This window comes from Equus przewalskii, chromosome 2, assembly GCF_037783145.1.
Source record: "Equus przewalskii isolate Varuska chromosome 2, EquPr2, whole genome shotgun sequence".
NCBI classification, from domain to species: Eukaryota; Metazoa; Chordata; class Mammalia; order Perissodactyla; family Equidae; genus Equus; species Equus przewalskii.
Genome location: NC_091832.1, coordinates 18,203,996 through 18,230,579, shown reverse-complemented (window position 1 = coordinate 18,230,579; position 26,584 = coordinate 18,203,996). Strand labels below are relative to the sequence as shown.

At 53.6% G+C, this 26,584-nt stretch overlaps 1 protein-coding gene across 2 annotated transcripts; it reads right to left on the bottom strand.

The window, feature by feature from the left end:
• Window positions 1-1,189: 1,189 nt before the first annotated feature.
• NT5C1A (5'-nucleotidase, cytosolic IA) lies at window positions 1,190-22,541 on the bottom strand. 2 transcript variants are annotated; one of them, XM_070594003.1, is made up of 7 exons: window positions 21,776-21,997; window positions 19,706-19,839; window positions 14,862-15,029; window positions 14,270-14,399; window positions 12,715-12,837; window positions 10,453-10,637; window positions 1,190-8,807 (listed from the first exon to the last, which is right to left on the bottom strand). In XM_070594003.1, exons 2-7 carry the CDS (start codon window positions 19,751-19,753, stop codon window positions 8,442-8,444), a joined length of 1,020 nt encoding a protein of 339 aa, XP_070450104.1. In that variant the 5' UTR covers window positions 19,754-19,839; window positions 21,776-21,997; the 3' UTR covers window positions 1,190-8,441. The 2 variants fall into 2 exon arrangements, with proteins under 2 accessions (XP_070450104.1, XP_008538203.1); XM_008539981.2 differs by lacking the exon at window positions 19,706-19,839 and having other exon boundaries at window positions 21,776-22,541.
• Window positions 22,542-26,584: the final 4,043 nt, after the last annotated feature.

Here is a 26,584-nt window from a genome sequence, read left to right as displayed (position 1 = left end):
ATCAGGGCTGGCCCCATGGCCTAGCGGTAGGGTTCACGCGCTCTGCTTTGGCGGCCCAGGGTTTCACCAGTTCGGATCCTGAGCACAGACCTAGCACTGCTCATCAAGCCATGCTGAGGCGGCGTCCCACATAGCACAACTAGAAGGACCCACAACTAGAATATAAAACTACGTACTGGGGGACTTTGAGGAGGAGGAGGAGGAGGAGAAAAGAAGAAAAGAAGATTGGCAACAGATGTTAGCTCAGGTGCCAATCTTTAAAAAAGATGATGAGATAATAAATGTTTATTGTTTTAAGCTGCTAAGTGTTGGGGTAATTTGTTACACACAATAAATAACTAATATGCATTAAGACTCCCATACCTTTGGTTTCCTACTCAAACAGGCCACAGGTGATCCTTTGGTGATCTTTTTAGGAGAGATATTCAAAATACTTTACAACCAGTTCAGAAATGACATTGGCTGCCAGCAGCTGGCCTAGTCCTGTCAGCCCTAATCCAATTATTCACTTACAGGCACTTTTATTGACACCTATTTAGGGCTAGGGGACACCAAAATGAAGCTGGAGAGACTTTTTGGGCTATGGAAGAAAGAGCCATGGACGTAAATATTGTTCAAGGGAGGAAGTGATCTGTTCCTCACGATGCACAGAGTTTTGAGGGAGCCTATTTGAGGAAATCGTGTTTGAGATGCACTGTGACAGGGGCTCAGCAGCTGGAGGTGAAGGGGAGTGCAAGAGAAAGGAGGGTGGTGGACAGAATGGTGCAGAAGTATTGGCCCTAGGTTGGGTGGGCTGTGGAGGGGGGCTGAGGCGCAGGAGGAAGTCTGTGGCTGGAGTCTGAGTCACCCCCTTCTTCCTCCATCTCTCATCCTTTCTTAGCTTCTCTTCTTCCTCCCACCCCATGCCCCACCCCCCGCTTGGTAGTTCCAGATGGGGACATTGAGTCCACGCCAAGAGCACTGCTGGGGGAAGATTGCCTTCTGATGGGCTCAGGCTGCCGTCCATGGCAGAATCTCCCCTCGGGGTGGTCTTCATGTGGAGGGAGTGGGTCTACAGAGAGACCCTCGCAGCCATCAGGGAACTGATCCCAGGCCTGTTCACTACACGCGTCCCCATTAGCATTTCTTGAGGGGACCCTAAGCCAGTGTGTGATTACAACTGTGAGAGGGGGAAACACAACAGTATACATTTATTTTAAAAGTCTTCTTTTATTTGAATGGCTTTTAAGAAGCAGAGGCCCATGTTGCAAAATTAAGGTAGAGGACAAGCATGGGGAGTGAGAGGGATCCACACTGACAAGCACGCAGCACCCTTTTGTCCTGTGACTGGGTAAATGCTGCAGAGCCAGACAGAGCTGGGGCCTGGGGAGGGCTGAGAGCAGCCCAGGGAGGGGCAAAGCCAGGAAAAGCAGGAGCAGTGTTATCCTCGGGGCGAGGAAAGTCACGCAAATGAAGAAACACATGCTCCGACGGTTTAAGGAGGCACTTAGAAGATGTACCATCAAAAACAACCCAAGGAGGTCAGGTTATATGGAAGACTGGGCGGTCCATGTTTGCAAAAGATAAAAGTAGAGCTTTCATAAAGCAAATGGTATAAAACAGCGCTTCTGACAGGTAGATACAAGCACATCATGTGTAGAGGCTTCATTTCAAATCTTGTCCTAAATTGGAGGTACTGAGATACTTTTAAGTAGAAACCGGAAGTTAAGGATGTGTGTGCTATTAATTAATAAAGAAGTTCGGATGTACACAGTTTAAAACACACAAGGGATGGACTAGGTTATCTCTAAGGTCTCTTAAAGATCTCAAACTCTGTGAGTCTGAGGGTAATATTCTTACACTCTCAGTTACTCGGTTCTGAAAAACCCAGTTCCCTGGACCTGGGCCAGTGGGTGCAGACTGGAGACCCGAGGGCCGGATTTAGCCTGCAAGATGTGTTTTATTTGGCCTGCGCAGTGTTTTCTAAACTCAAAACAGTTGCCAACATTTAGAAGTCCAGATTTCTAGCTTCCCTTGAAAAATGGAGTGGAAGACCCAGCAACACCAGGCTGCATGCCCACATGGCAGCACCCGTGTCGGACGACAGAGCGTTTTCACCGAAGACCCCGCCTAATCCTCTTCGCTCCTTTCTGTTTCCTGCCTGGCCCTTGGGGGCATCAGGGTTTGTGACTTGGCCCTGGCATCCAGTGTGTGGTGACTTCATGATTTTCTGCTTGGTGGCAGCTACAAGCCTAGCCTTGAGGCCTTTACCCTAATTCTGTGGCAGACCCATCTCCACAGTTGGCCCATGAAGGTGTATTCACCCCCGGGCCAGGAGCGTGGGAGTCAGTGACACCAGTCCCCAGAACTTTGGTTAGTCTTACAGGGGCCTCTCACTTTGCAAAGATGAGTAACTGAAAAGCTGCCAGCCATATTTCACTTTCATAAATTGAATCCCAAAGGTCTCTGGGGGATGGCCCAGCAGGGAGAGAATTCCTCATCAAAGCCAAGCATAAGTCACTTCTGGGCCAGACTAGAACACCCAAGCAGAGGAAGGAATCCCAGTTTAGGCTGGGCTGGGCCAGGGGGGCAGGGAAGAAGGCAGCTTTTCTAGCCATGGCCATGAGATGACCAGGGCAGCTGGGAAGAATTGGCTGGTTTTTACACTTTATGTCATAGTTAGCGTGAATGGCTCCATCTGAATTTGTGCAGTGCACAATCTGCCCAACTATGCATGTTGGCCTTGGACTTTCAGAGGAAGGGAAGAAACAAGTAGAGATGGTGAAGCAGGTACAGCCAAAAGGGTTGTCCTAGCACAGATTTTACCACTTCCTTCCCAAAGCTGCAAGGATTAGGGGTGGGAGGCAGAGGGTTAGGACCAAGACCTTGTTGGCCAGAGGCTAGAAACTGGAGAGAAAGATAAGAAGCCTGGCCTCAGCAGCCCCCGCCCGGAGCATGCGCTAATGCCCATGAGACGATGGGAACAGCCAGAACTAGTCCCAAGAAGCAGGGCTGGCCATCAGTATGTGGAACCCAGGATGCTCAGTTAGCAGAGATAACCATCTTGTACACTCACACTCACACACACACACACACACACACACAGAGTTGTCAGCAGAGATTTCTGACTCGTTACACACACCCACATAAACATGCACACATGCAGTTTTTATCCTGTTGCACACACTCACAGGGGTGTGTCCATACACACAATCACAGTGGTTGTTGGTAAGAGCAATCAGCTTCTCACACAGGTATTTTTAGCAAACATTTTCAGAGCCCTTCAAGTCCTTTTTGGCTTAGCTACCTGCAGGAGTCCAGCACTGCACCAAGTAACATGGCAGGAGAGAAAAATAAACCAGTGAATGAAACCACCGAGGCCAGAGGCTGAGAGTGGGCCTGCAGTGCCACCTACTGGCAGGAGGGGGTTTTACTTTGCTCAAAGACTGGGTGAAACCCAGGACAGTTCCTCAGGGAGCCACCAACTACAGGATGCTAGTCTCCCTCGTCTTTATGTTCTGCCCGAGTCGGGTGAGACCCTGGCATCCTCAGAGTCACACCACAGCATCAGAGAATGAACATTCAGGGCCTTGCATGCTCCCTGGAAAGCAATACCCAACACCAGAAAGGACAGCAAAATAGGATTCCATCCCTCATGTAGTGGCTGCCTGGAATGCTGGGTTGAGAAGGATTTTGAGGCCAAGTCTAGGCTTAGCGGAGAAGAGTATCATGATGGAATGGCGACATCAACCATGGCGGTAGGTGGGACTGCTTCCGCACTTGCCATTCTTGCAGTGGATCCTGGAACCTTAGTAAATCCCTAGATCTGCAGGGTCCTAGATTTCTCCTGGTCCACAATTCCATCATGAGGCATGTGTGTTTGTTCTCACACCCTCATACCACAGGAAAACTGCCATTCCATCTTTCACTGGAGTTTTATCTCTTGCTTGATCAGTAACTTCTGCACCGATACAGCGCTCACTGGGACCATTGTCGTGAACAGTTTGTTCTTGCTGCCACAGAGAACATGTGGAGGACTCGTGAGATCTGAGCACTAAAGTCAACACGGGGCACTTCGCTTTATCCAAAACTAATATTTAACCAAGGCCCATCCGTCTACCAGCACTTATCACTCCTCGAGAGGCCCCATGAGGGCAATAACAAGCTGAGAACAAGAAAGCCACACTGAGCAGATGCTGCACTGCCAGCTGGGCTCGACCCCAGCCAGGGGTCCTGCTCCCTGCCCCTCACTAATCAGCTTGGGAGGGCACACCCGAGTCAAATTTGTGCATCAACCACATTTCAAATGACAACAGGCCATGGGTCACTTGAAAATAGTCAAAAGTTGAAGTCTTAATCCTCAGACACCAAGGGTCTGCTGTGTTGGCATCAACTCTGCAATTCTTTGCAGCCCTAACAATGCTTGCAGGTGGGCATGGAGCTCCCACGTGCTGCCCTGTGGGCAACAGAGCCAGCCTCCACCTCCCAATGCTTCGGTGGATGTGAGCTGGTCTCTCGCACTGAGGAGTGGTCCAGGGAGGTTTGCCTTAGCCCAGGGGTCAGCGAACTTTGTCTGTAAAGATAAATCTTTTCAGCTCCGTGCTCTCTGTTGAAACAATCCGACTCTGCTGCTGCAGTGCAAAAGCAGCCATAGACATCTGCAAACAAACGGGCATGGCTGTGTTTCAACAAAAGTTTCTTTATCAAAACAGGGGGTGGGCCAGGTTTGGCCCAAGGAACCACTGTTTGCCAACCCTGTGTTAGCCCAATGCAGGGTCTTCAGACTGGCCTTCATAGAACTTGGGGGTGTTTGGAGGTATTTCAGGGGGGCTGCAAATGTTTGGCTTTAAATTATTCTTAGTTATTTAGGAAGGTATAACAAAAATGTACACACTCAAGTGTATTAAAATAACATGCAGGAGGTCAACATGTGAACTGACTATCAGGTGAACTCCTTTGCTATGAAGCTTCTATTGCCGCCTCTAAGCAGGTGTACGGGCCATATGGCAAACGGTTGAGCCTGAGTCCCAGCATCAGACAGACACGAGCTTCAGTCCCCGTGCTGCCGCTTCCTAGCTGTGTGACTTTGGACAAGTTACTTCGCCCCTCTAAATCAGTATGGCCGGGGCACCACCAAACAGAGTGGACACTGTCCATCATGCTGGTGCAGCCTCCTGAGGACCCTTTTGCTGGATCATGGGAGGAAGCACTGATCACAGTGGAGGGGTCAGGCCAGCGGAGGCTACTCAGCAGCAATCAGGGGCTTAGGCAGCGCGATTTGCCAACGGTTACAGAGGTATTTCAATATTTTAAGCACCAGTTTGCCTGGACTGGTGCACACTGGTTGAATATCATTATAATGCCAGACCATTTTGGATTTGAACTTCTTGCTGGTTTTGAATTCTTCTGGCGTTTTCTGCTGCACTCCCACCCTTCCTATTGGGCTCTCAGGAAGGGGAGGGGGCTGTTTTGCAGCCCTCTTAGCCGTCTTAGCACGCAGTAACAGGGCTTCTGTTTTTCTGCTAAGTGGCAGTTTCCATTGAGTCTGGGACTTCGTTGGCAGGCATCTCCTGGAAGTGTTCCGCAGGACTTGCAGAAGCAGTGCTGTTGGCAACAGGGGTCCAGATTTCGGGAGCTGTGGCCCCTCTGCCCAGTGCTGCAGGCCAGAGTTGGGCCTGGGGCTTTGTGCTCACCTGGCTTTTGAATTTGTCTGGTGATGAAATACACGACGCTCCTCGCCCCAGGGCTCCTCCTCCCTGCTTGAAACGATCAAGTGTGTCTGGCAGCTGCCTAAGCCTGCCCCAGGACTTCTCGCCTTTTATTCCAACTACTAGAAGCCTTTTTTCCAGGCCTGAGATGCTCATTTATGGTTTCAATAATAGAATTTGGACCCCCAGTGTCTCTCATTGCCCATGGCTGTCTATTTCTATTAATGGTGGCTTATCTTTCTGCTTCCAGCATCATATTTGCCTGCTTCCCGGGAGACCTAGAAGAATCAGGTGTTGATCACTAGGCTCTGGGGGCAGGACCTCTTGGTTCCCAGGATCCCTGGGGTTTGTCTTAATTAGGTGACATCTGGTGCTGCCTTCATAGCGTATGTGTGGTCATCATAGCCTAATGCCATTCTGTGGACCACCAGCTGGCTGTGTGAGTCCTGAAGGCTCATCCGAGGGGGTCAAGGGGAGGTGGCAGAAGCCCTTACGTGGTTCAGCCAGGATCCGAGGTGACTTGAGTTGAGCTGTCCTTCTCACTTTCTTTTCATTCCTCAAAGCAGTTCTCAGGTCTCACAGTATCTCTCGGCTGGGATGGGGCGCGGGCAGGGGAAGGAGCTCAGAACCGGGCCCTCTGCCCTGAGGTCTCCTCTGTTGGCCAGAAGGATGCTGGCTGTGGATGGAAATGACCTTGCACAAGGACATCTTCATCACCTGCCCTTCCCCTGATCAGGCAGTCAGCCGTGGGCAGTGGGCGTCCGCCCCGGGCACTCAGCACAGCCTTGCCCTTCCTCCCAGGACCCGCCTCCTGGAGGCCTCCAAGAGGCCCAGCGGGACAGGGCTGATAGTGAAAGCCCAGCCCAGCACTTCTGGCCCAAACTGCTGCTCCTTTCAAGAACCACCTCTGTCTTCTCACTTTTTTCTCCTTCCTGGATTATCTTTCTGCAACTACTACCCTGCTCTATAATACCCAGAACCTGTGTCCATTCAGATCCTGGGCTGAGTCCTCAGAAGGACAAAGGTCAGGCTCCAGGTGGCCCTTCCCCCCTTTTCTGCTCTCAAAAGCGTTCCAGCTCTCCTGCACACACCTCCAGGCTCCCCCCGACACTCCCCCACCCCCGTGATACCTTTGGCCGTCTTCACAAAGTGCTTGCTCACAGCTAGGATTCCCCCAGGGAGCCGGGCAATCAGCCCCCCACACAGACATCTGCTCACCCCTTCTGGGTCTTCCTGAGGACCAGCCATTGGTGCTCCTGCCCTCCTTCTGGAGAGAGCTAGGCTGGTCAGCAAAGGAGGAGGCTGACTCATCAAGCAGTGACAGTTCTCCCCTAGAAGTGGTGACGAAGGGGCTCCTGTTGGGGTGGAGGATTCATCAGTGCACTGCAGGGGGAAGTCACCTTATCCTGGAGTCCCTTGCACAGCATCCCAGTGACGGAGAGCTCATTATCTCCATGCACGATCCCATGGCTGGAGAATCTTGCCATCGCACATTTCAGCTCCTTCCTCTCTAACTGATCACTGCCCCAGACCAGACCTCCCCACATCGCCCCAGACAGGCCTTCCCTCGGGCTCAGCCTGGACAACGTCCCTCACTGCAGCCACTGAACTTTCTTCCCTTTCATTTGGGCCCACAACAGTAAACCCTGATACTCTTCCTCTTTCCCCATTGGCAGAGATGCTTGGCAGCACAGCAAGAGGCAATAATTGGGGAAGTGAGGGCTGAGGTGAGGGGGTTGGCAGGCAGGAACAACTGAACTTTGGCTAAGGGAAAGGCAAAGCAAGCACTGAGCCCATTGCCGCTAGAGCTCCTCCCCAGGAAGAGCCTGCAGCACCCCCTGCTGGCTGGAGGAGAGTTTGCGTGCAGGGGAAATTCACCCCCAGGCTCCTCTCACCAGCCCTGCATCTGGCGGCTGACCCCTTGATGGCTCAGATTCGAGGATCACAGGAAGCGGATAAGTCTTTTCCAGTGGTTCCCAAACGTATAAAAACTGTAGGTAGGATTGCTATGGGACGATTTGCATTTTGCCCATATAGCAAAGGCCTCCGGACTAAGGTGCCCGTGGGGGCTGAAATATCCTGCTATATCCTGAAGCAAGCTGGGTATCCCAGCATGGGACTGGAGCAGCCCAGAAGAAGGGCCGCCTTTTCGTAATTCATTCTGGAGACAGCATCCTTCTGTAACTTGCACAAAGGTGCCGTCTATACCAGCAGCAGCCCTGGCACAGAATGCTTCCTTCAAAGAGGGCAATCTTATAAAACCAAGCTTCTAAGGGTAAAGGAGAGTTTGAAAACCACATAAAAGATGGGGAAACTGAAGCCCACGAATGGAAGGGACTTACTCAAAATCATGCAGTTAATGCCAGGACGGAGCTTAGAAGCCACATCCCTTCTCTCTCAAATCAGTGTTCTTTGCACTACACGGAGCTAAATTTCATCCTAAGTCACTGTTGAGGCATCCTGGCTTCTTTGACCTTCCCACCCTCAGTTCCATCAACTTCCCCTTAAATTCAGCAACGCTGCACAGTCTTGCTTTCCTAGCCAGGATCATGGCACAGTGTCAGCCCAAAAGGAGGGCTGGTAAGAATGCTGGGCCAGTCTGCATAGTTTCCTACAAGTACAGCACTCATAGGGACGAGGGCAGACATGCGGAAGGGCAGAATGGTGAGGAATTAGGAGGGGCCACTGTGTGACTCAAAGAATGACAGGGAGCTGAGCCTGGAGCAATGCGGGTCAGTGAAGCTGGGGGCTCATCTACTGTGCAGATGGGGCCTCATTTGGAGGTGCAGTCCGCCGGGGTGTCTGTGCCACGCCATAAGGTACATGGGCGGCTACTGTACCCATCTCCTGAGCCCCAGCCACGTGGAACATCTGGTCGTCAAAGAAGATGTGTGGGCGGATCTTCTCGAGGAGGGGGCCCTTGGGTGCTCCCGCAAGGAACAGGGCCTCATCCGTCTCCAGGCCCCAGCTGCGCAGGGTCTTGAGAGCCCGGGCCCCGGAACTGGCTGCACTGCGTGCCGTTACCAAGTAGGTGCGGATCGGGCACTCCAGGCGCAGGCCCTTGGAGTAGAACTTCTTCTGCAGCCTCCCCAGCGCCTCCAGAAAGCCCTTTAAGGGGCCCTATGAGAAGGCAAGGGAACACTGTGAGCTCATTCCCTTCCCAAACATTTGCCCCCTCTCCAGCTGGGCTCCTACTTAAAGCACTAGCATCTTGCTGTTAGGCGAAGGAGAGCTTCTCCGGATCCCTAAATCTCTCACTTCTGCTCTGCCTGCTCAGGCCACTGTGTGCATCAACAGGACCGTAGGTACCTATGTCAGTCTGGGTGTTGGTACTGCTGGGGCTGGGGATGTCTGTGTCAGGATAACCATATCAGGGAAGCTGTTACTATGTATGTCCATCCATGTGTCCCCAGGTACATGGGTGCCTGCTCTGCAGCTCTGTAAGTGTGGCCTTCTGTGCTCATCAGCAGGGAGGATATTAAAAATACTTAGAAACTATGGCACAGGTACCCTCCAATCAGAATGGACTCTAGCTGCAAACAGCTGGGACAGACAGACCAACGAGTAATTGGCAAAAATCAACCTGCTCCTGGGGTGCGCAGGTGGCCGAGGGTGTCCTGCTCCAGCACTCTAGGGTCAGGGAAAGGATTTACTGTCTACAGTGCCCAGAACAATGAAGCTTAACGAATGAGGACGTGTGAATAAAGAACCAGATGATGAGGAAGAAGAAAACTAACAGCAGCTGGAAACAAGGAAAGATGGGCTTCTCATCTTGGAGACCCCTCAGTCGCTGGGTGACCCGGAGCAAGCAGTGGTCTCTTGGGCCTCTGCCTACCACTTGGTGGGAAAACTGTCCTGCCCTGGATTCCGGAGGATTTTAGAGGAACCACTAACGGAAGTGAAATGAACACTCAGGGGCCACAACGGAAGCCCGCTGAGCTCTTGGAGAGAGGGGCTCTGGGATTATTGAGCACCCAGATTTTTGCTAAAAGTACAAATAGCAGCTCCCAGCAGGCCTGGAGAATCCCAACAGCTGCAACCCCAGGGAGTTTCCACCAAGCTCAAGGGCATATGCTGCTCTCACAGAGACAGAGGGTGAGTGAGGGTCCCTGAGCCCCCCTGCTGAGGGATGGATGGCAGGGAGGAAGGGCTGGTGTGGCCCAAAGCAGATGGGCCACCACAGACCCCACACCAGGTGGATCTCCCTGCCTGGGTGAGGGGTACCAGTCCAGCTTCTCCTTTCAACCAGCCAGGGAAACAGGGGCTTCTTGAGAGGATGGCAGCCTACTCAGAGGAGCTGGAGAATCTCAGGGAGGGGATGAGGGTTCCAGAGAGGGGATGGCGCCTTCAGAGAGAGAGGATGAGGCCTTCAGAGAGGGGTGAGGACTTCAGAAAAGGCATAGAGACCTCAGAGAGGGGATGGAGTCGTCAGAGAGGGGATGGGGGCTTAGAGAGAGGATGGGGGCTTCAGGGAGGGGAGCTGTGAAGAAGAGGTAGGGGCTACAGAGAGGGGCTTAGAGAGAGAAAGGGGGCTTCAAAGGGGGAGTTGGACTGCAGTGCTGGGGGCTCAGTGAAGGGGTAGAAGCTCAGTGAGGGGAGCCAAGGGTCAGGCGAGAGGGATGAGGGCTGGAGGTTTGGTGAGGGGCCCTGGCTGGATTCTGGGCCAAGCTTGGGGTTTGGTTCTGTGCTTGGAGGTTTCGGCCAAGGGCACGTTCTGGGGAGACACCTTGCTCAACTCAGGGCTTCTGGGGAGTGTGTGCAGCACCTGGGCCAAAGGTTTGTTCTCGTGGGCCTTCTCGTGCTCGAAGAACCTATCCAGCCCGTGGGCCTTGACGATGCGCTCCGACTCGTCCGAGAAGAGCACCGCGTCCCCATCGAAGGCCACGCGCAGCTGACTCTGGGATACAGCCACGTCTCTGCTGGGGCTGAAGATGGTGGCGGCTGCGATCCCTGGGCGGAGAGAGGCAAGTGTCGTCTGCCTTCCTCAGGCAATAGGGGTCCCCTGGCTCCTGCCTCAGCTGCCTGGGGCCAGGAGACAGCTGTGTCAGGCTACCCTCGCCCCACTTGCCTCACCCAGGACTCAGGGCAAGGCTAGAGAGGGCTAATATTCAGAATATTTAAAAGCTGGCCGATAAGGACGGACTGTGGCTTTTGCTCTGAGTAGGGCTGTGAGGGCCCGGCCTGTGCCAGGGTTTCCTTTTGAGTTGCTGCTTTGTGGGAAGGTCTGGGGGTGTCCGAGGGAACAGGGGGGCACTCAGAAGACTCAAGGCAGGAGCAGCTATCAATCAGTATGGAGGAATTTCAATACTTTAATATCTAGTAAGGTCATGCTGGTGTGGACCAGCCAAACGTCAGTCCTGGTTGGAAGGAAGGGTCCTCCAGGCCACTGCTGTCCCAGGAGTTCCTCAGAGGCCCCTGATGCAGACCTACAGGGTGGCTGGGGAGGAGCCTTGATCCTCACATGGCCTCAGTTATTCTCTTGCTGTTGATTCCAGCAGGTCCCTCCCCTTCTCTGGACCAAGGTAAAATTCAGGGCGTTTCAGCTCTGTCCAGGGCTGAGATCCCAGGCTGCAGTCTGGGGTGGGGTGGGTGTGGGCACCCTCAGTCTACCACCACAGTGGTACCCAGGTATGTTCTACTCAGGGCAGCCTGGCCGTGGTTGGCTACAGGAGGCAGTGCTAATTACATTCAACCATGTGCACAGATTCTCTGCAACCCAGGGCTTCTCCGGGGGCTCAAGGATGCCTCCCGGGAACCCAGGCTCCAGACTAGGGCTGCAGTGGACAACAGAGAGCCAGTGCTAGGAGGCTGGGGACCGGGCAGCTGGCCCAGTCCCTTTCCTATTCTCCATCTCTCCAAAGGCTACTTCAGCCCTGCCCTTTGGGAATCTAGGGTCATAGGGGCTGGGCATAGGCAGAGCTTTGGGAGGAGCGAGCAGTGCCAGCCCCACAGCAATTTCACCAGCTTGAGGATGCTATAAGTAGGATCAGGCCCTGGGCATTAGGCCAGGCACCTTCTCAGCTCTGCCAATACCAGAGCCAAAATGAACCAGAATCACCCCCACCCTGGGCAGGGCCTCCCTCCTGACTGTCCTCTGCTCCCTAGCCTGAGCTCAAATTACACGTATATAGAGGCACACATGCAGGCCAGTGCCAAGGGCCCAACCAGAGGATGTGACACCTGTCTAGGGAAATGGCTTCTGGTCCCTGGTCAAAGAAAGCCTCTTGGAGCCCCAAGCAGATCAGAGGAGTGAGGCATCAGTGAGGAGAGAGGCCAGGCTTCCAGGCAGGAGACAGCGTGAAAGAGGAAGGGAAAATGAATACATTGCTGGTTGATAAAGAAACCTGCCAGTAGCGTTCAGCCTGAGGGGCCCTCTTGGGCAGTGGGGCAGTCCTTCCTCCTCTGTGGGCCTGTTTTCTTCCATGTACAATATGGATACACACCCTGTTGGGAGCACTGAGACTATGGATACCACCCAAAGCGGCCCCTTGAAAGAGACACGTGGGAGGGAAATTCTCTTCGTCAGTACTTGCCGCTGGGTCTCCTAGACTTGTCTCAACACTGGCCAGCCCAGCTTCTGGAAATGCTAGCTATTTCCCAGACCCCACTGCTCAGGCTGGATTAGATACTGATCTCCTTCCTCACTGGCCCAGAGAGGGGCAGAGGCTGCCCATGGTCACACAGGAATCAGATCTCCTACTGACCTGGAGGATTCTTAGGGGGGGTAGCTTTCTGAGCTGTAAGGAAGGTTTCCATGGAAACAGAAGGTTGGGTGATGTTGCTGAGTAAAAGCATCCTTAACATGGTAGCACAGGAGGTGGGAGAGTGGAACAGATGGGCAATAAGTGGAATAGGTGAGGCCTTGTTCTCAGAGTTTACAGAACAGGTCATAGCAACTGAGGAAGGTATGCCCCTTCCAGTTACCATGGCAACCCCTAGCACCTGTTCAGAGCTTTAGGACCAGGCCTTCCTCCTCTGGGACCCCTTTGCCAGAGTCCCCACGTTCTCCCTCTCCAGTTTGACTCACCTTCATCAATGGCTTCCCGCACTTTTTCCGCATCAGCAGACAGGTAGAGGTTGGTGTGATAGGCCTTGAGGTAGCAGATGGGGCTATTCCCACCTGTCATGCAGAACCTCTCAATGAACAGGTCTGGGGAGGAGGTAGAGAGTACCCAGGTGATGCCGGGGCCAACTCTCAGGGCCTCAGAGTGGTCCCTCCATGTCCAATGGACGCCATCTTGGTTCTGAGTGGTGGTGGGGCAGCAGAGTGATTCTCTGAGTGATTTTAGGCCAGCATTCCCCCTTTCTGAGCCCCTCCATCCCTCATCCATGAAATGGGGGTGATCTCATCTCTGGAGCAACTGCTTGGCTCACAGTAACATCCTCTCATTGGGGAATGACAGTACTACAAAATGTGGGTCCCCCAGGCATGACTGACCCCCCAGCCATAGCTGACTGGATCAGGGCAGGCACCTGACCCAGGCTAGGCCAGCCAGATTCTCTCCCAGCCGGGACTGATCGTCACCTAGTACCCATGGCTGCCAGCTTGTAAAATATTTGCTGGTTGGTAAACGGCTGCTGCTCTGAGCCAATTGTTACCCCATCACTACCCCAGCCCCTCATGCAGGACAATCTGCAATGGAAGGAGAAATGGCTGGCACGGGAGCCCCGCAGGACCCTTCTCCAGCACTACAGGTGGCATCTGTCCTGATTACTCAGTGCCTGTGTCACAAGGTGGTTAAATATTTTGAATATCACCCCTCCTCCCAGGAACTTCAGATTAGGATTAAAAATGCCAACTGGCCACTCTTGGTTGCTTAAAACAAGCACTTGTAAACTTGTAAATTTTGGCCATATTCAGGAAAAGCAGAGAAACATAGCTTGGGGAGAGAGAGAGAGACACGGGAAAAAGGGAACAGACTTGCTGAGAGAAGCAGAAATAACGGCTCATGTGGCCCAGAGAGAAAAAAGAGCCCAGAAGAAATTTCCAGTACTTGGAGCCAGGCCTTTGTGCACCCAATTCTCCTTCATGTCCTGTGGTTCTAAGAGACACCACTGCGGCCTAATAAGAAATTATTCTCTTCAGCTTCAGCTAGCTCAGGAGGGTCTGTTACTTCCAATCAAGCATTTGAAGAAAGACACAAAGCTCCTTCACTCTGATGACTGCACCTGCTTCTCCCAGCAGCCTTGAGGCCTGTTAGCCCCATTGCAGATAGAGAAACTGAGGCACGGAGGCAGCAAGTGCCCTGCCCGATCACACAGGGAGCGGGGCCTGTGCCACAGTGTGCTGGAGCTGGCTGGAGCCAGCTTGCAGGAGCCAAATGTTAAATATTCAGGGATTTTTGGAGCCAGTTAGAGTGTTCAACTGTCGATAGCTTGAAATTAGCCATGGTGGGAATAGTCACACCCTGAAATGGCAATGCTACAATCAGGGTTCTTTCCCTCTTGTTTTTTTTTTTTTTAAAGAGCCAGGCACACCACTGGGCTTGACATTCCAGCCAGTTTACCCGACCCTGCAGAGGTGTGGCCCTGTCCCCAGGCATCTGGTAGGGGTGTCCCATGGCCAGAGCCCCCGTGCTCACCATAGTGGTTGATACTGTTGATGAGACGGACACCCACTTGAGCGTGGTTGTTGGTCACAAGGACGATGTCAAAGACATCCTCGCTATCAGGGTACAGCTCCCGCAGCCGCCTGTTCACAGCCTCCAGAGCCTGGATGGGAGAGGGGACCCTCCAGCTAAGACTCCCAGGGACTGACACCTGGAGTTGGGAGCCAGGGCTGGGGAGGAGGGGTGAGCTGTGACCCAACGTGGGGAGGAGAGGGAGGTCAGGGGCCAGGCTTGGGGTGACATCAGTGGCCATGGACTGTCTCCTCCTAATCTCGCCATTGTACGGGTTGGTTATTGCTCAGGGGTGCCTCACTAAAAGGGGGAGTGACCAAAGTCCAGCCCACATCCCACTCACCCACGGGTTACCTGGAGTGGGGCTGCATTAGTCCAGAGGATAGGGTGGCCTCTTCTTCCCGCAATGGCTCTGTTCCCTTGCCATGCTGTGCTCCTGTGGGGTGGCATTTGCCCAGAGGGGGCCCCTTTTCCTTACTCAAACACCCATGGGAGTGCTTTTTCCTAATGCCCACAAAGGCACTGTGTGGCGAGTGGCGGAAGGGGCCCTCACCTTCACGAAGGGGAAGGCCGGCCCAGGGCTGAAGGGCTCGTTCTCGTGTTCCAGCTGGTAGCGCACGTACTCCTCCACGCCCTGCTCTGTGTAGATCCGCTGCTCCTCTTCCATGCGGAACAGGGCTCGGGACGACACAGCGATGGTGACTGCATTCTGAGGCTTGGGCTGCAGGGGTGCGGAGGAAAGGCCCTCCCTCAGACTCCCCTGAGGAAGGTCTCATGTGCCAGCCCCTCCGGGTACTGGGGATGGAGAGACGACCCAGGCCCAGCCTCTGCTCTTAGGAGGCTCAGCCTTGGGCTGGGGCAGACCAGGGTCAGGACCCCTCGGTGCAGGACCCAGCTGGGGACTGAGAGACATGATGGCTCTCCACCGAGGAGCATGATCGGATGTGAGGGATATGCCCTCGGGGAGTTTGCAATCTAGTCGGCCATCTGGACGCAATGGGAAAATGAATACAGTGTTTGTAGTCAGAGTATGACTGATGCTCAAGATGATCTCCAGATGGTTTCCATTAGAAAATGAGAGCTCCATGCCCTTAGGAAGAAATGATGCCCAGAAACATGATAATCATGTAAGAAAATTTATCTCCAGCCCAGATCTTTCTCCTGAGCTCCAGACTCCTATTTCTAACTGCCCCAGTTGACTAACAGACACTCAAGTTCAACGTGCCCAAGGCCGAATTCCCGCTGCCCTCTCCACCCCCAAACCTGATCACCTCCCTCCTTTCCTCACCTCACTGTTCAGCCCCACCATGCGCTCATCACCTAAGCCGGAAGCCCGAAGTCACCTCAATGCTTCCCTCTTCCTCAGCTCCCTACCCCAATCAGTCAATCACCAAACCTGTCCACTCTGCTAGGCTCCATCCAATTCTTTCTCTTTTCCCTACCATAGTCCAGTCCCTCACCATCTCGCGCCCCTCCAATCTGTCACCCCTATTGTCACCAGAGGATTTTTTCAAGTTCCGATCTGATCGTGGCACCCCCCTCCAATGGCGCCCACTTTTCTCCAGCTCTCTTCAGCAGCCTTGAGTACGGAGTAGGGAGCCCTTCACAACAGACTCCCACCTCTCGCTCCACTCTCACCTTCCCATTACCCTGCTTTGCTCAGTCTGCCCTTTCTCATGCCCAGCACACCTTCCCCTCTTCCTCTGAGCTTTTGCACATGACGTTCCCTTTGCCTGATCTGCTCTTTCCCCGACCTCCATCCAGCTAATTTCTACCCAACCTTCAGGTCTCAAACTACATGTCACCTCTAGGAAGACTTCCCTCACCCCTAGTGGTGGGCTGGTTACCTCTCCTATGGGTTTCCTTTTTAGTTAAATTTAACACAGTTATAATCACTTATTTAACTATTCCAATTTCTAGACAGAGTTCTAGGGAGGAAGCAGGAACCAGGCTTAAGTTCTAAGGGAGCAGGAATTACGACTATCTTGTTCATCTATTGTCTCTCTAGTGCTTAGAACTGTGCCTAGCACATAGTAGGTGCTCAGTAAAGTCTTAATGCATGCAAACTTTTAAGTAGTATATTTCAATAACAAACAGTATTTGCCATGACAAGTATAACATGAACTAGAAATCAGTGCCCTAATCTGTTCAGATTGCTTGACATATAGTTGGTGCTCAGAGAATTTTTTTTTGGTTGATGCAAATTTGACAACTGCTTACTGGATCTTTGTGCCAGTCCTGTGGGCTTTGCCTGGTACAGACTTGGCTCCCACGCTCAGAGTCACAGATTGGTAGAGGGGAAAGACAGGTAAACACAAATGCAAAAGGGACTGAAATGAGCGACAGAACACAGGCAAAGTCTCCACAACAGGGGCTCTGAGGAGGCGTTCGGAGAGGAGGCATTTCAGCAGATTCCCTTTTTTTTTTTTAAGGAAGATTAGCCCTGAGCCAACATCAGCTGCCAATCCTCCTCTTTTTTGCTGAGGAAGACTGGCCCTGAGCTAACTTTCATGCCCATCTTCCTCTACTTTATATGTGGGACGCCTGCCACATCATGGCTTGACAAGTGGTGCTTAGGTCCGCACCTGGGATCCGAACCAGTGAACCCCGGGCCACCAAAGCAGAACATGCAAACTTAATCACTGCGCCACTGGGCTGGCCCCTCAGTGGATTCTTGAAGGAGGAGGAGGGCACAAGGAAGGCACGAGGAGGTGTGCAGCTACACAGTGCATTCACAAGGGTGAGCAGAGCTCAGGTCATGGGCACGGGTGTGGATGAGCCCAGAAGAGTAGGCAGGTGCTAGATTGCAGAGGGCCTTCCTTAGGGCCCCAGGATGGCCTCAGAGCTCCTTCACCACCTCCAGTGGAATGGGAACAGGAGCAGGCCACCACGGATAGCAGCTGGAGCCTTTACAATCCTTGGGGAGGATGAGAATGTGGGAGACCAATGGATTCACAGACATCTGGAGTCCTACCACATCTCTGTGACCTGAGCGGTCCTGGGACCGTGATTCCCACCTTACAGATGAAGACACAGGAGCTCAAGTTGGGGGCAAGACTCATAAATGAACCTCACGTATCAGGAGACCTCTGGCGTCTCCTGACAGCTCTGTGGACACGCACTCAACCCCTGCTTCTCTCTGGAATCAAGCCTGGATCCTAATCAGTTGGTGACATTGAGTGATTACCACATGACAGGCACTGTGCTGGGGACACGGCAGGAAACAATACAAGTGTGATCCCTGCCCCCATGGAGCTTAAGCTCTATCCCCAAGGCAGAGATTTGTGCCATCCTATCGAGAGCACTATCTAGTAGACATTTCTGCAGTAATAGAAACAAATGTCCAGTGCTGTCGTGTGGCTACATGTGGCTACGGAGCAACTTGAAATGTGGCTAGTGAGACCGAGGAACTGAATTTTTAATTATATTTAATTTTAATCAATTTCAACTTAAGTAGCTACAAATGGCTAGCGGCTAGTGAAACTTTAGAACCTCAAAGTAGGAATGGAGGACCAGAGAGTTCCCCAAGCTGGTGAGGTACACCTCAGTTTGCTTTTGACCTTTACCCCAACCAAGATGGCGTATGTGGACTGGAGTGTCAGTGGAAGGCAGTGGCAGGACACGGCCTGTCCTCTGGGGCTCAGCCCAAGTGCCTCTCCCAGGTGCCAACCACCCTCGTGTGTCTGTGTGTCCTTGAGCCGGGTACCTCCCACCCGCCTCGGTTACTGTGAGCCTTCAAGGAAAGAAGGTAAAGTTAAAAGACCTAAGAAAAGGGGTGGCAGAGGGATGGCCAGGGATGGTAAGGCTGGGGTTGGGGGAGTGGGGAGACCCACTCTCATAAACCCAGGAAGCCATCTGGCCTCTAGGACACGAGCTGAGCTTGCCCCACCCCCTGGGCTTACTGCCCCAGGCACAGGCCCATCACCCCTTCAAGGACAGAGAGCCTGCTGCCCTCCCAGCCCCTTCAGGCAGGTTCCCAAGCTGGCTGCTCCAGCCCAGGCAGCCAGCCAAGGTCTCACTCCTCACTTTCTGTCCCACAGTCCCTTCCAGACTACAGCATTCTGCGTCCCCTCTGGCTGATCTGCCCAGACCCCACCCTATCCCACCTCTGGCCATTACAAGAAAAATATTCCGGCTGTATGGGCTCAGGAGTCTCTACTTCCCTCTTTTACAGATGGGGAAATAGGCCCAGAGAGAGGCAGAGTGTTACTCTAGGTTGCACAGCAAAGTCAAGGCAGAGCCAGGATGAGATCCCCAGTCTCTGGCCTCTAGCCTAGCCTCTGTCATCAAAGCAGCCCCTCCAATGTGCCCCTCCTCAATCGCTCCCAGAAGATCCCGCCCCTGCTACTTCAGGCACTTCTCTGGGACACTCCCCCAACACAGCCCTCCCTGTCCAGATTTGAGAGAAATGGTGAGGGGCGCTGTGCCTCAGACCGAGGTTTCTAAGGGCAGGGTTCTCTTTCTCCTCAGAATGGAGGTCCCCAGAGCAAGACCCTGCCTCCCCGCTCAGCCTGCTCTGACACCTGTCATGGAAGGGGGAGTCCAGGGGCCCGGAGGGCAGGAGCTGCTGCAGGAAATGTGCATCCCAGCTGGGAGAGACAAGCAGTCTGTCCAGGCTCCAGGTGGAGTGGAAGGAACGGGTGAAGGGGGCTAATCAGAGCCGGGAGAAACCAAGCACTCAGGAACCCTCTGGACCCAGCTGCAGAGAGAGGCCACCCCGTCACATATTGTCAGGTGCACCTAAGGACAGTTCCTCCGGAAATCAGAAAGAAGTCCAGATTCCAGACTGGGAATTGGGTCCGAAAGACCCTTATCCCAGACCAGGGACTCAGCCTGGGAACACTGGGCTCCAGGGAGCCAGGGTCCTGCCAGCTCTGCCTGTCTTCCACGGGGCTGGGGGACAGGGTGGAGGTAGTGGAGGGCCGCCCAGCCCCACCCAGCTTGCCTGAGGAGCTCTCATTTAGGCCAACATGATTCTGCCTGTTGGGCTCAAGATAGAGACATGGCCAGAAGCTGTTATTTCTAGAAGGACTTAGAGGGAGAAGGGCTCCAGAGGAGAGGGGGACAGATAGGTCCGGACTGAGGAAGTCGTCTGACCCCATGAGGTGAGGGCCTCCTATGGGTCTCGGGGGTTAAATATTTCACTCAGGCTCCTGGGAATGAGAGTAAGCCCAGGCCAGGCCCGGATGTGGCCCATGAGGCCCAAAGCCCCCAAAATAGCCTGTGGGAGGAGGGGCTACTACAGGGAGGAGTGGGGGCCAGGAAGCCACCAAGCTCCTTGTCTCCCAGAAAACAGTGAGGGTTGGGGGCTGATGGAGGGGTCATGACCGACAGCTGGGCCTGAGCTCCCAGCTTCCTTAGTGCTTGGAGAGGAAATGGGTTATGAACTCCACTCACCACTCTAGTCTCCAACGTCCATCCCCTCCTCTCCATCCCCCAGGCCATGACAGTACTCCAGCTTCCTCCTCACCAGTCTGCCTGCTGCCAGAAGCATCCTCTCCAGTCCATCCACAACACTACCCCAGAGGGATCTTTTTAAATGAAAATAGGACCACATTAATCCCTTGCTGCAAAATCTGGCAATAGCTCCATAATGGTTTTCATGCTTTTTAAAAAAGTAGGTTGACCTTTTATTCAAATGAAGTCTTGTAATATGTAAAACAGATATTACCATATTTTCCTGGTGTAAATTTATTTTACAAATTCAAATGTATTTTGCTGTATTTATTATAACATCAACCAATGAAAACAACACAGTTGTTCGGGTGACGACAAATTTGAAACTGGGTAGCAGGATGCCGGAGCAGACTTAAGTTTCATCATCTAGTCAGTGTGTTTCTGCGTTTGTTCGTTAATTGCACAGTATTGAGAAAGCCCTGATTCGCACCAATAAGTGCTTGCAAATGGTAAAAGGCTTTTTGTTTTGTTTTGTTTTAAACTGCAAGCCTCAAGAGACTCAGCAACAATTGTCAGCAATCTCAAGATACTCTTTTATTAAATAGAGCACAGGAAAAGCTTTATCCTGAGGTTTGCTAAAACAGAAGAAAACAAAACCAACCTGCCACATAAGTTAATGTGTTAATGGTCTCCAGGGTGCTAAACTGTCCACATAATACATTTGAGTGAGCTGAGTTTTATTATACATTTTTAATTGTTTAAAACATAGTTGGAAGGAGAAAGAAAATAGGTTGGATTCACATGTGTGCAGACCCTCTGAAACATGGGCCTCGGTAGAACCCGGTTTTAAAACCCCTCACCCCACTGAATAAGGTCCAGGCTCCTTACCACGGCGTTCAAGGCCTTCCATGGGTCCGCAGCACCCCTCCAGCTCTTCCCCAAAGATTCTGCATCCTCCCACTCAGGTTCAGAGACATCTCCAGGCCTTTTGCCCATCCTGTTGCCCCCTCCACCTGGGAAACTCCACCTGCTCAGGCTTTCAGATCAGCTCAAATGCCACCTCTACAAAGCCTTCCTGAGTCGGCAGTCACACCTCCCCTATGCTCCCACTGCATCATGTAGGAGCACACACCACATCCAGGGTCTCCCTCAGTGCACTGCGGGTTCCCGAGGCAGGGACTCAGCCTAGTTCATCACTCACTCCCCACTGCTGAGCCGAGCCTAGAGGTGCTACAGGACATGCCTGTTGACAGGGTGGGCCTCGTGGGGAAGGGTATTTGGAGGGAAGCAGCTGGATGCTTTAAGGTCAGGCTCTTTGGAGGATGCTCTGAGCCACCCTCTGTCCTCTGTTCCCTCCTCAAACTCTGAGATCTGGGCAGCTGGAGTGAGCAAGGCCAGCGGCCAAGAAGAGCATCATGAACTTGTCCGATGGGGGGAGGAACTCTTTCCTCTGTGTGAGTCCCGGAGAGCCGAGACCACCACGGGGATCCCGGGGATATTGAGGCCCACTGCGAGGGGACAGAGCCCGGAGCTGGGGCGCAGAGTCCAGCTTCGGGAGCCGGGAACCAGGGGCACGGAGCACAGATCTCAACGCAGTTCCCTTCCCTTAGGATGCGGGGAGCGCAGCGCCCCAAGCCCAGAGCCTGAACACAGAGGCTCGAGTGTGGATCCCGGTGCCCATACGTCAGAAACCGGAGCGGCACAGCAAGGAGCCAGAGTCGGATTACCCGAGTCCGGGGCGCTTCCGCAGATGCCAAGGACCGGCTTTGCCAACAAGTGCTGTCCGCACTCCCCGGGCTGTGGGCGAGGGAATGCGCTCGGCCCCGAGCTCGGCCCTGATGACAGGGTGGGGGAGGGGGATCCTGGCGTGGAACCCGAGCCCCGAAAAAAACACCGGAGCAGAGCTCCCAAAATAAACCCGAGCCGGTGCCAACCGCCGGGCGCATTCTGGAGCTGAGGGGCTGCGTTGCCTCCTGGAGGTGCGCCGCGGGTCCCTCTCCAGGGGGCTTACCACCCCTCCCCCGGCGACCCTTCCCCTGCCCTCCTCCCATACCCATGCCCTGCTTTTACCGATTTGGGTTTCTTCTTGGGCGCGAGGTTGTCGTAGAAAGTCTTGGCTTCCTCCCAGTGCGGGGCCGCGGCAGTCTCTGCCCCCGGCCCGGGCTCGCGGGGCTCCCGGGGCGCCCCGGGTTCCATGCTCCGCCTCTGCCCCGTCTCGGCCGGAGCAGGCGGCGGAGGAGACGCGGAGCTAGCGGCCGGGGCTGCAGAAGGGACGCGCGTCCCGGGCGTGAGAAGGGGGAGGGCAGCGGCCGGGAGTGAGAGCGCCAGCCCCGCGGGAGGGCGTGGTGTTGGCGGGGGGGGGTGCCGATGGGGTGCTAAACGCGCCCTCTCGGATGCCCGTGTGTCGTTGCTCTTGTATGTGTATTTCGGGACAACTGAGCTCTCCTTCCCAGACCGTTCCACGCACCAAGTGAATGGGGGATTGGCTCTAGGAGGAGGGGGCCTGAAGCGGGGCTTGGGGCTGTTGGGGATACAGGATTGCGGGGATCATGATCTTCGCAGGCTCTCGCAGGCACCAAGAGAGGGGAGACTTGACAACTCTTTTCCCCCAGGATGGTGATTCCCAAAGGAGAAAATAAAAGTTAACCCCCTCTGCCCCCAAAAAAGAGCTAGCCCCCCTCTTTCCGCTCTGATACCAGAACCCTGGGACCCTGAGCGGCATCCCCTTCTCTAGACCCTAGTCCATTCCGTGGACAGGGAGGAGGTGGTGGGTGGACAACTGTGTCCATGAGCAGGAGCCTGCTCCTAGCCGGGCGCACAGCGGACAGCTCTTCCCCACTAAGGCGAAGGGACTGGTGAAGGCTGTGGTGAGACCAGGCTCCTCTCCGCCTGGCGGGTGATCCAGACCGGAGAGCCTCCCAGGGACGCTCAACCCGGATTCTTGCTGGCCCCTTGATGACCAGCAGGGAGCGCTCACTCCCAGGTGCCACCTGCCGAGCTTGGGGTGGTTAGTTACATGCCATGAAGAGACATGCAGGGAGGGGAGAAAAGGAAACTTGCAACCAAAGAATCTTGGACCACGGTCCTGGAGTTCCAGGCATTGTCTCCTTTGGTGCAGATCCTGCGGTGCAGACACTAATGCCACCCATCCCAGGTACAGGCCAGGAAGCAGACAAGGGGCATCTCTTTGTGAGCCTAGAAGTATGGACAGGTGAGTGGGAGCAGCAGAAGAAAATACTGGCTTAGCCTGGAAGGCATCTGACTGGGAGGGAGTACAGAATGGTGGGATCTCCCCAGCCTTCCCCACGTCCTGGGAGGAACCCAACAAACTTTGTGTGGGGGGAAGGGGAAATAACAATAATAATAAAAAGTTTTAGGATTGGGGAATGTTTGTTTAGACTCGCCCTTCTCCAGGCTTAGTAGATTGTTTCCACAGAGGGCCTCAAACTCTCTCCCATCCTGCCTGCCTTTTGGCAATGTGACTTTGACACTCCTCCCAGACAGAAGTGGAGCGGAATCTGAGTTGACACAGTGCCTTGCTTTGACTTGCTTTCACTAATAGAATGCAGCAGAAGTGATGCTATGCGGTTTCCAAGCTTAAGCCTTAAGAGGCCTTGCAGATTCCATTTTGCCCTCTTGGGAGCCAGGTTCTATGTAAAGAAGTCTGGACTGTCCTGCCGGAAAGGCCAGATGGTGAGGCACAGAGTCCCTGGAAGATAAGAAGGCACTGGAGAAGAGTGGTTTCCCAGGTAACTGTCACTACCAATTGCCAGTCATATAGGTGAGGCCATCTTGGCTGTTTTAGCCTCACCCCGGTGGGACAGCAGCTGTTGAGTGACCCCAGCCAACAGCACACAAAGCAATAAACCTCCCAGCTGAGCTCAGCCAACCCACAGAATCATGAAAAATAATAAATCGTTGTTGTTTTAAGCACTAAGTTTTGGAGTGTCCTGTTATGCAACAATAGATAATGCAACTCTAGGAAGGGGTCAGTTATTCTCCAGTGCCTCATGAGGAGGAGGTCCTTTAGGAAGAACGTATAGAGTGGCTCTTTGGATGAGGGTGAGCACCTGATGCAAAGGTGAACCTTCCCCATGCTGTCCAGTGACCTTTGACCTGTGTGGTCTGGGTTGAAAAGATGATCTGGGCCAATCAAATTTCTCTTTCTCAGGAATTTGGCATTGGGAAACAGGTGCTGGACAGTCAACCAATGGAATAGATGCTGAGGATGCTATGGAATATAATTGGCTTCTAAGAGACTCGGATGAACCTTAGCAAGTTGCAATTATGTGCAAGAGAAAGCTAAAAGAGGGCAGAAACTCTGTGAGCCGACTGAGTCGATCGGCAGATAAAGATGGGAGAAGACGTGCAGAGGGCAGCAGAGACCCCAGGAAAGAGAAACGATGCTGCCTGAGAGGGAGCTGCCTCTGATCCTGACAGTCTCCCAGGTCCGAGTTGAGGCCCAGCTATTGTGCCCACCTCGAAATTTCCAGATCACTTCAACAAATGCCCCCAAGAGAGTTGGTGGCTATTGGTTTTGCTTGACTAGCAACTTTTCTCATCCTTTTCTCCTAGTAATAGACGCTGCCTCCCTGGTCACAGGAATAGGAATGTGACCCAGACATGACCAACTGTAGAACCCTTTTCCCTGGACACACTGACTGGGCCGAGGATGAGCACGTGACCCCAGCTGGAGCACTCTTCAGTACTCTTACATAGGGATTCTGGGAGATTTGGCTTTCTCTTCTCTGGGGTTATTAATTTAAGACAATGGCAGCTGGGAACCCATCTTTCCCTGTGGCAGATGAAGGAACACAGGAGAAGCCCATCTTGAGAGGACAATGAGTCACAGAGAGAGAGGAGCAGCGAGAGAGAAAGGCCGCATCACTGAGCCTTTGGACTCAGCAGTGCCTGACCTTCCCAGTTACATGAGCCCATAAGCCTCCTTTTGCTTGAGCTTGTTTGAGTTGGGTTTTGTTCACTTGCAACCGAAATTCTCCACTAATCCCCGTTCCTCACATTGACATGAGTAGGACTCTGTCGCTTGCCGTCAAAGGATCCTGCCCAGAATCCTGGTTCATCCTTTTCCTAGAGCCCTCTCTGGAAGGGTTAGGGAACTTGATCCTGGGCTGTGCTTTCCACCCTCTCAGGCTCCTGGCCACTGCCTCTGTCTTCCCTGTCACATCCTGACGGCTGGCTGCAGGGAGTCCCCGGCTCTCTGCATTCCTGTACTTCAGCCAGCTCTTTCCCTGGGGCTTAGCACATCTTCAGATGGATAAGCTGGAAACAAACCCCTTCCAGGGAACTCCAGGATCCCTGCACCTGAACTGCTCCCCCGCACAGCCCTGGCCCTGTCGCCTGGACTTTAGCAAGACCCAGGGGCAGATGCCACCTCCTCCATGAAGCCATCTCTCCCTCCCTTCACCCTCAGCCTGTCCCCCTCCCCCTGCTCCGCCCCGACTCAAGGTAAGACCCTTCCTCCTCTGAAGCCCACAGCTCATGTTTTGTTACCTCCTCTTTCACATTCCGATTTGGATTCACTCTCATGGATGAGAAAGCACAGTAAACAGTGGCCTTGATGTGAGGAGACCTGAGTTCAAGTCCCAGCCTTAACCAATCTCTGAGCCTTCATTTCCTTGTCCTTTTTTGAAAAACGGAGACTGAAACACGGACTCGGCTCAGCTGACGGGAATCCCGTGGGAAGCAGTTTGGTAACCATGATGGACTGTGTACACACGAGGTTTGGGAGGGCTTCACAGAGAAGGTCATTGAGGCAGAGGAATGGGTGGCCCAGGGAGGGGCAACGGTTTGTGCACAAGCACACAAAGCCAAGACACCCTCTAGGGAAAGGGGGCGCAATTCGAGGTGGCTCAGGTGTAGGGTGCAGGAGGGGGAAGAGGGGGGAAGAGCAGGCTTCTGAGGCCAGCAGGTGGCAGATCACACAGGGCCTTGAGGGATTTTTAAAGAGCTTATCACACTGAGGGAAGAGGGGAGACTTTGAAGAGTCCACGTGGTCAGATTGGCGCTTTAGGAAGATGGCTCTCATTTCTTGGATGGTGCAGAGAGCAAGCCTGAAAGCAGGAGGTGGACTGACCCCAGGCTAGAGATAGCACGGGCCTGAGTGGGGGGTTTTTAGAGATGGTGCCCCAGGACCTGTGTGTCTCAAGGCAGGCAGAGAACAAGACATCCCCCCGCTCCCCGCCCCACGCGGCTTCATCCGGGAATAGCAGCCCCAAGTTCTCAGGCTTCTGAATCACCTCCCTAGGTTCACGGTTGCCCTGAGGCCAGGTCAGCCTCCTTCTTTGCCTAATTGCTTCCTGCCACGGGAGAGCTGGCCCCCGCCAAGCGTCCTTGAGAAAACCCTTGTAAAAGCAATTGAGCGTCTCAGGAGGAAGCAGGCACCTCCAGCTGCCACTGCCCCCAACTCCTGGCAGGGAACAGTGCCTCTCGGGCTATTGGGGGGTGTTGTGAGATGATCACTTCCCCCCAACTCCCATTCCCGCCCCTACCGTATTTGGGTCAGTGTAGGGGGTCTCAGGGCTCTGGGCTGGGCTCCTGGGGATGGTGGAACAGGTTATGCACTACACAACACCCCTGACCAGCAGGGCAGGTGGGGGCTGGAATCCAGGCTATGCTCCATTTGCGATGCTGTGCACCCTGACATGACAAGGCTGTGTGTGTTCAGAAGAAGGCTATTGTTCTAATTAGCCCAAGGTGCCATCCACTGGCCCAGCTGCATACTTATGCGGCTGCTTCCACTCAGAGGGGGTGCCTTTTTCTAATCTGTACAAAAGGCATCATATGGACTAATTGTAATCCTGGTTCTCAGCCTTTCTCCCCACTGCCCACCACCCACTCACCTGAGCTCTTACAATGCCT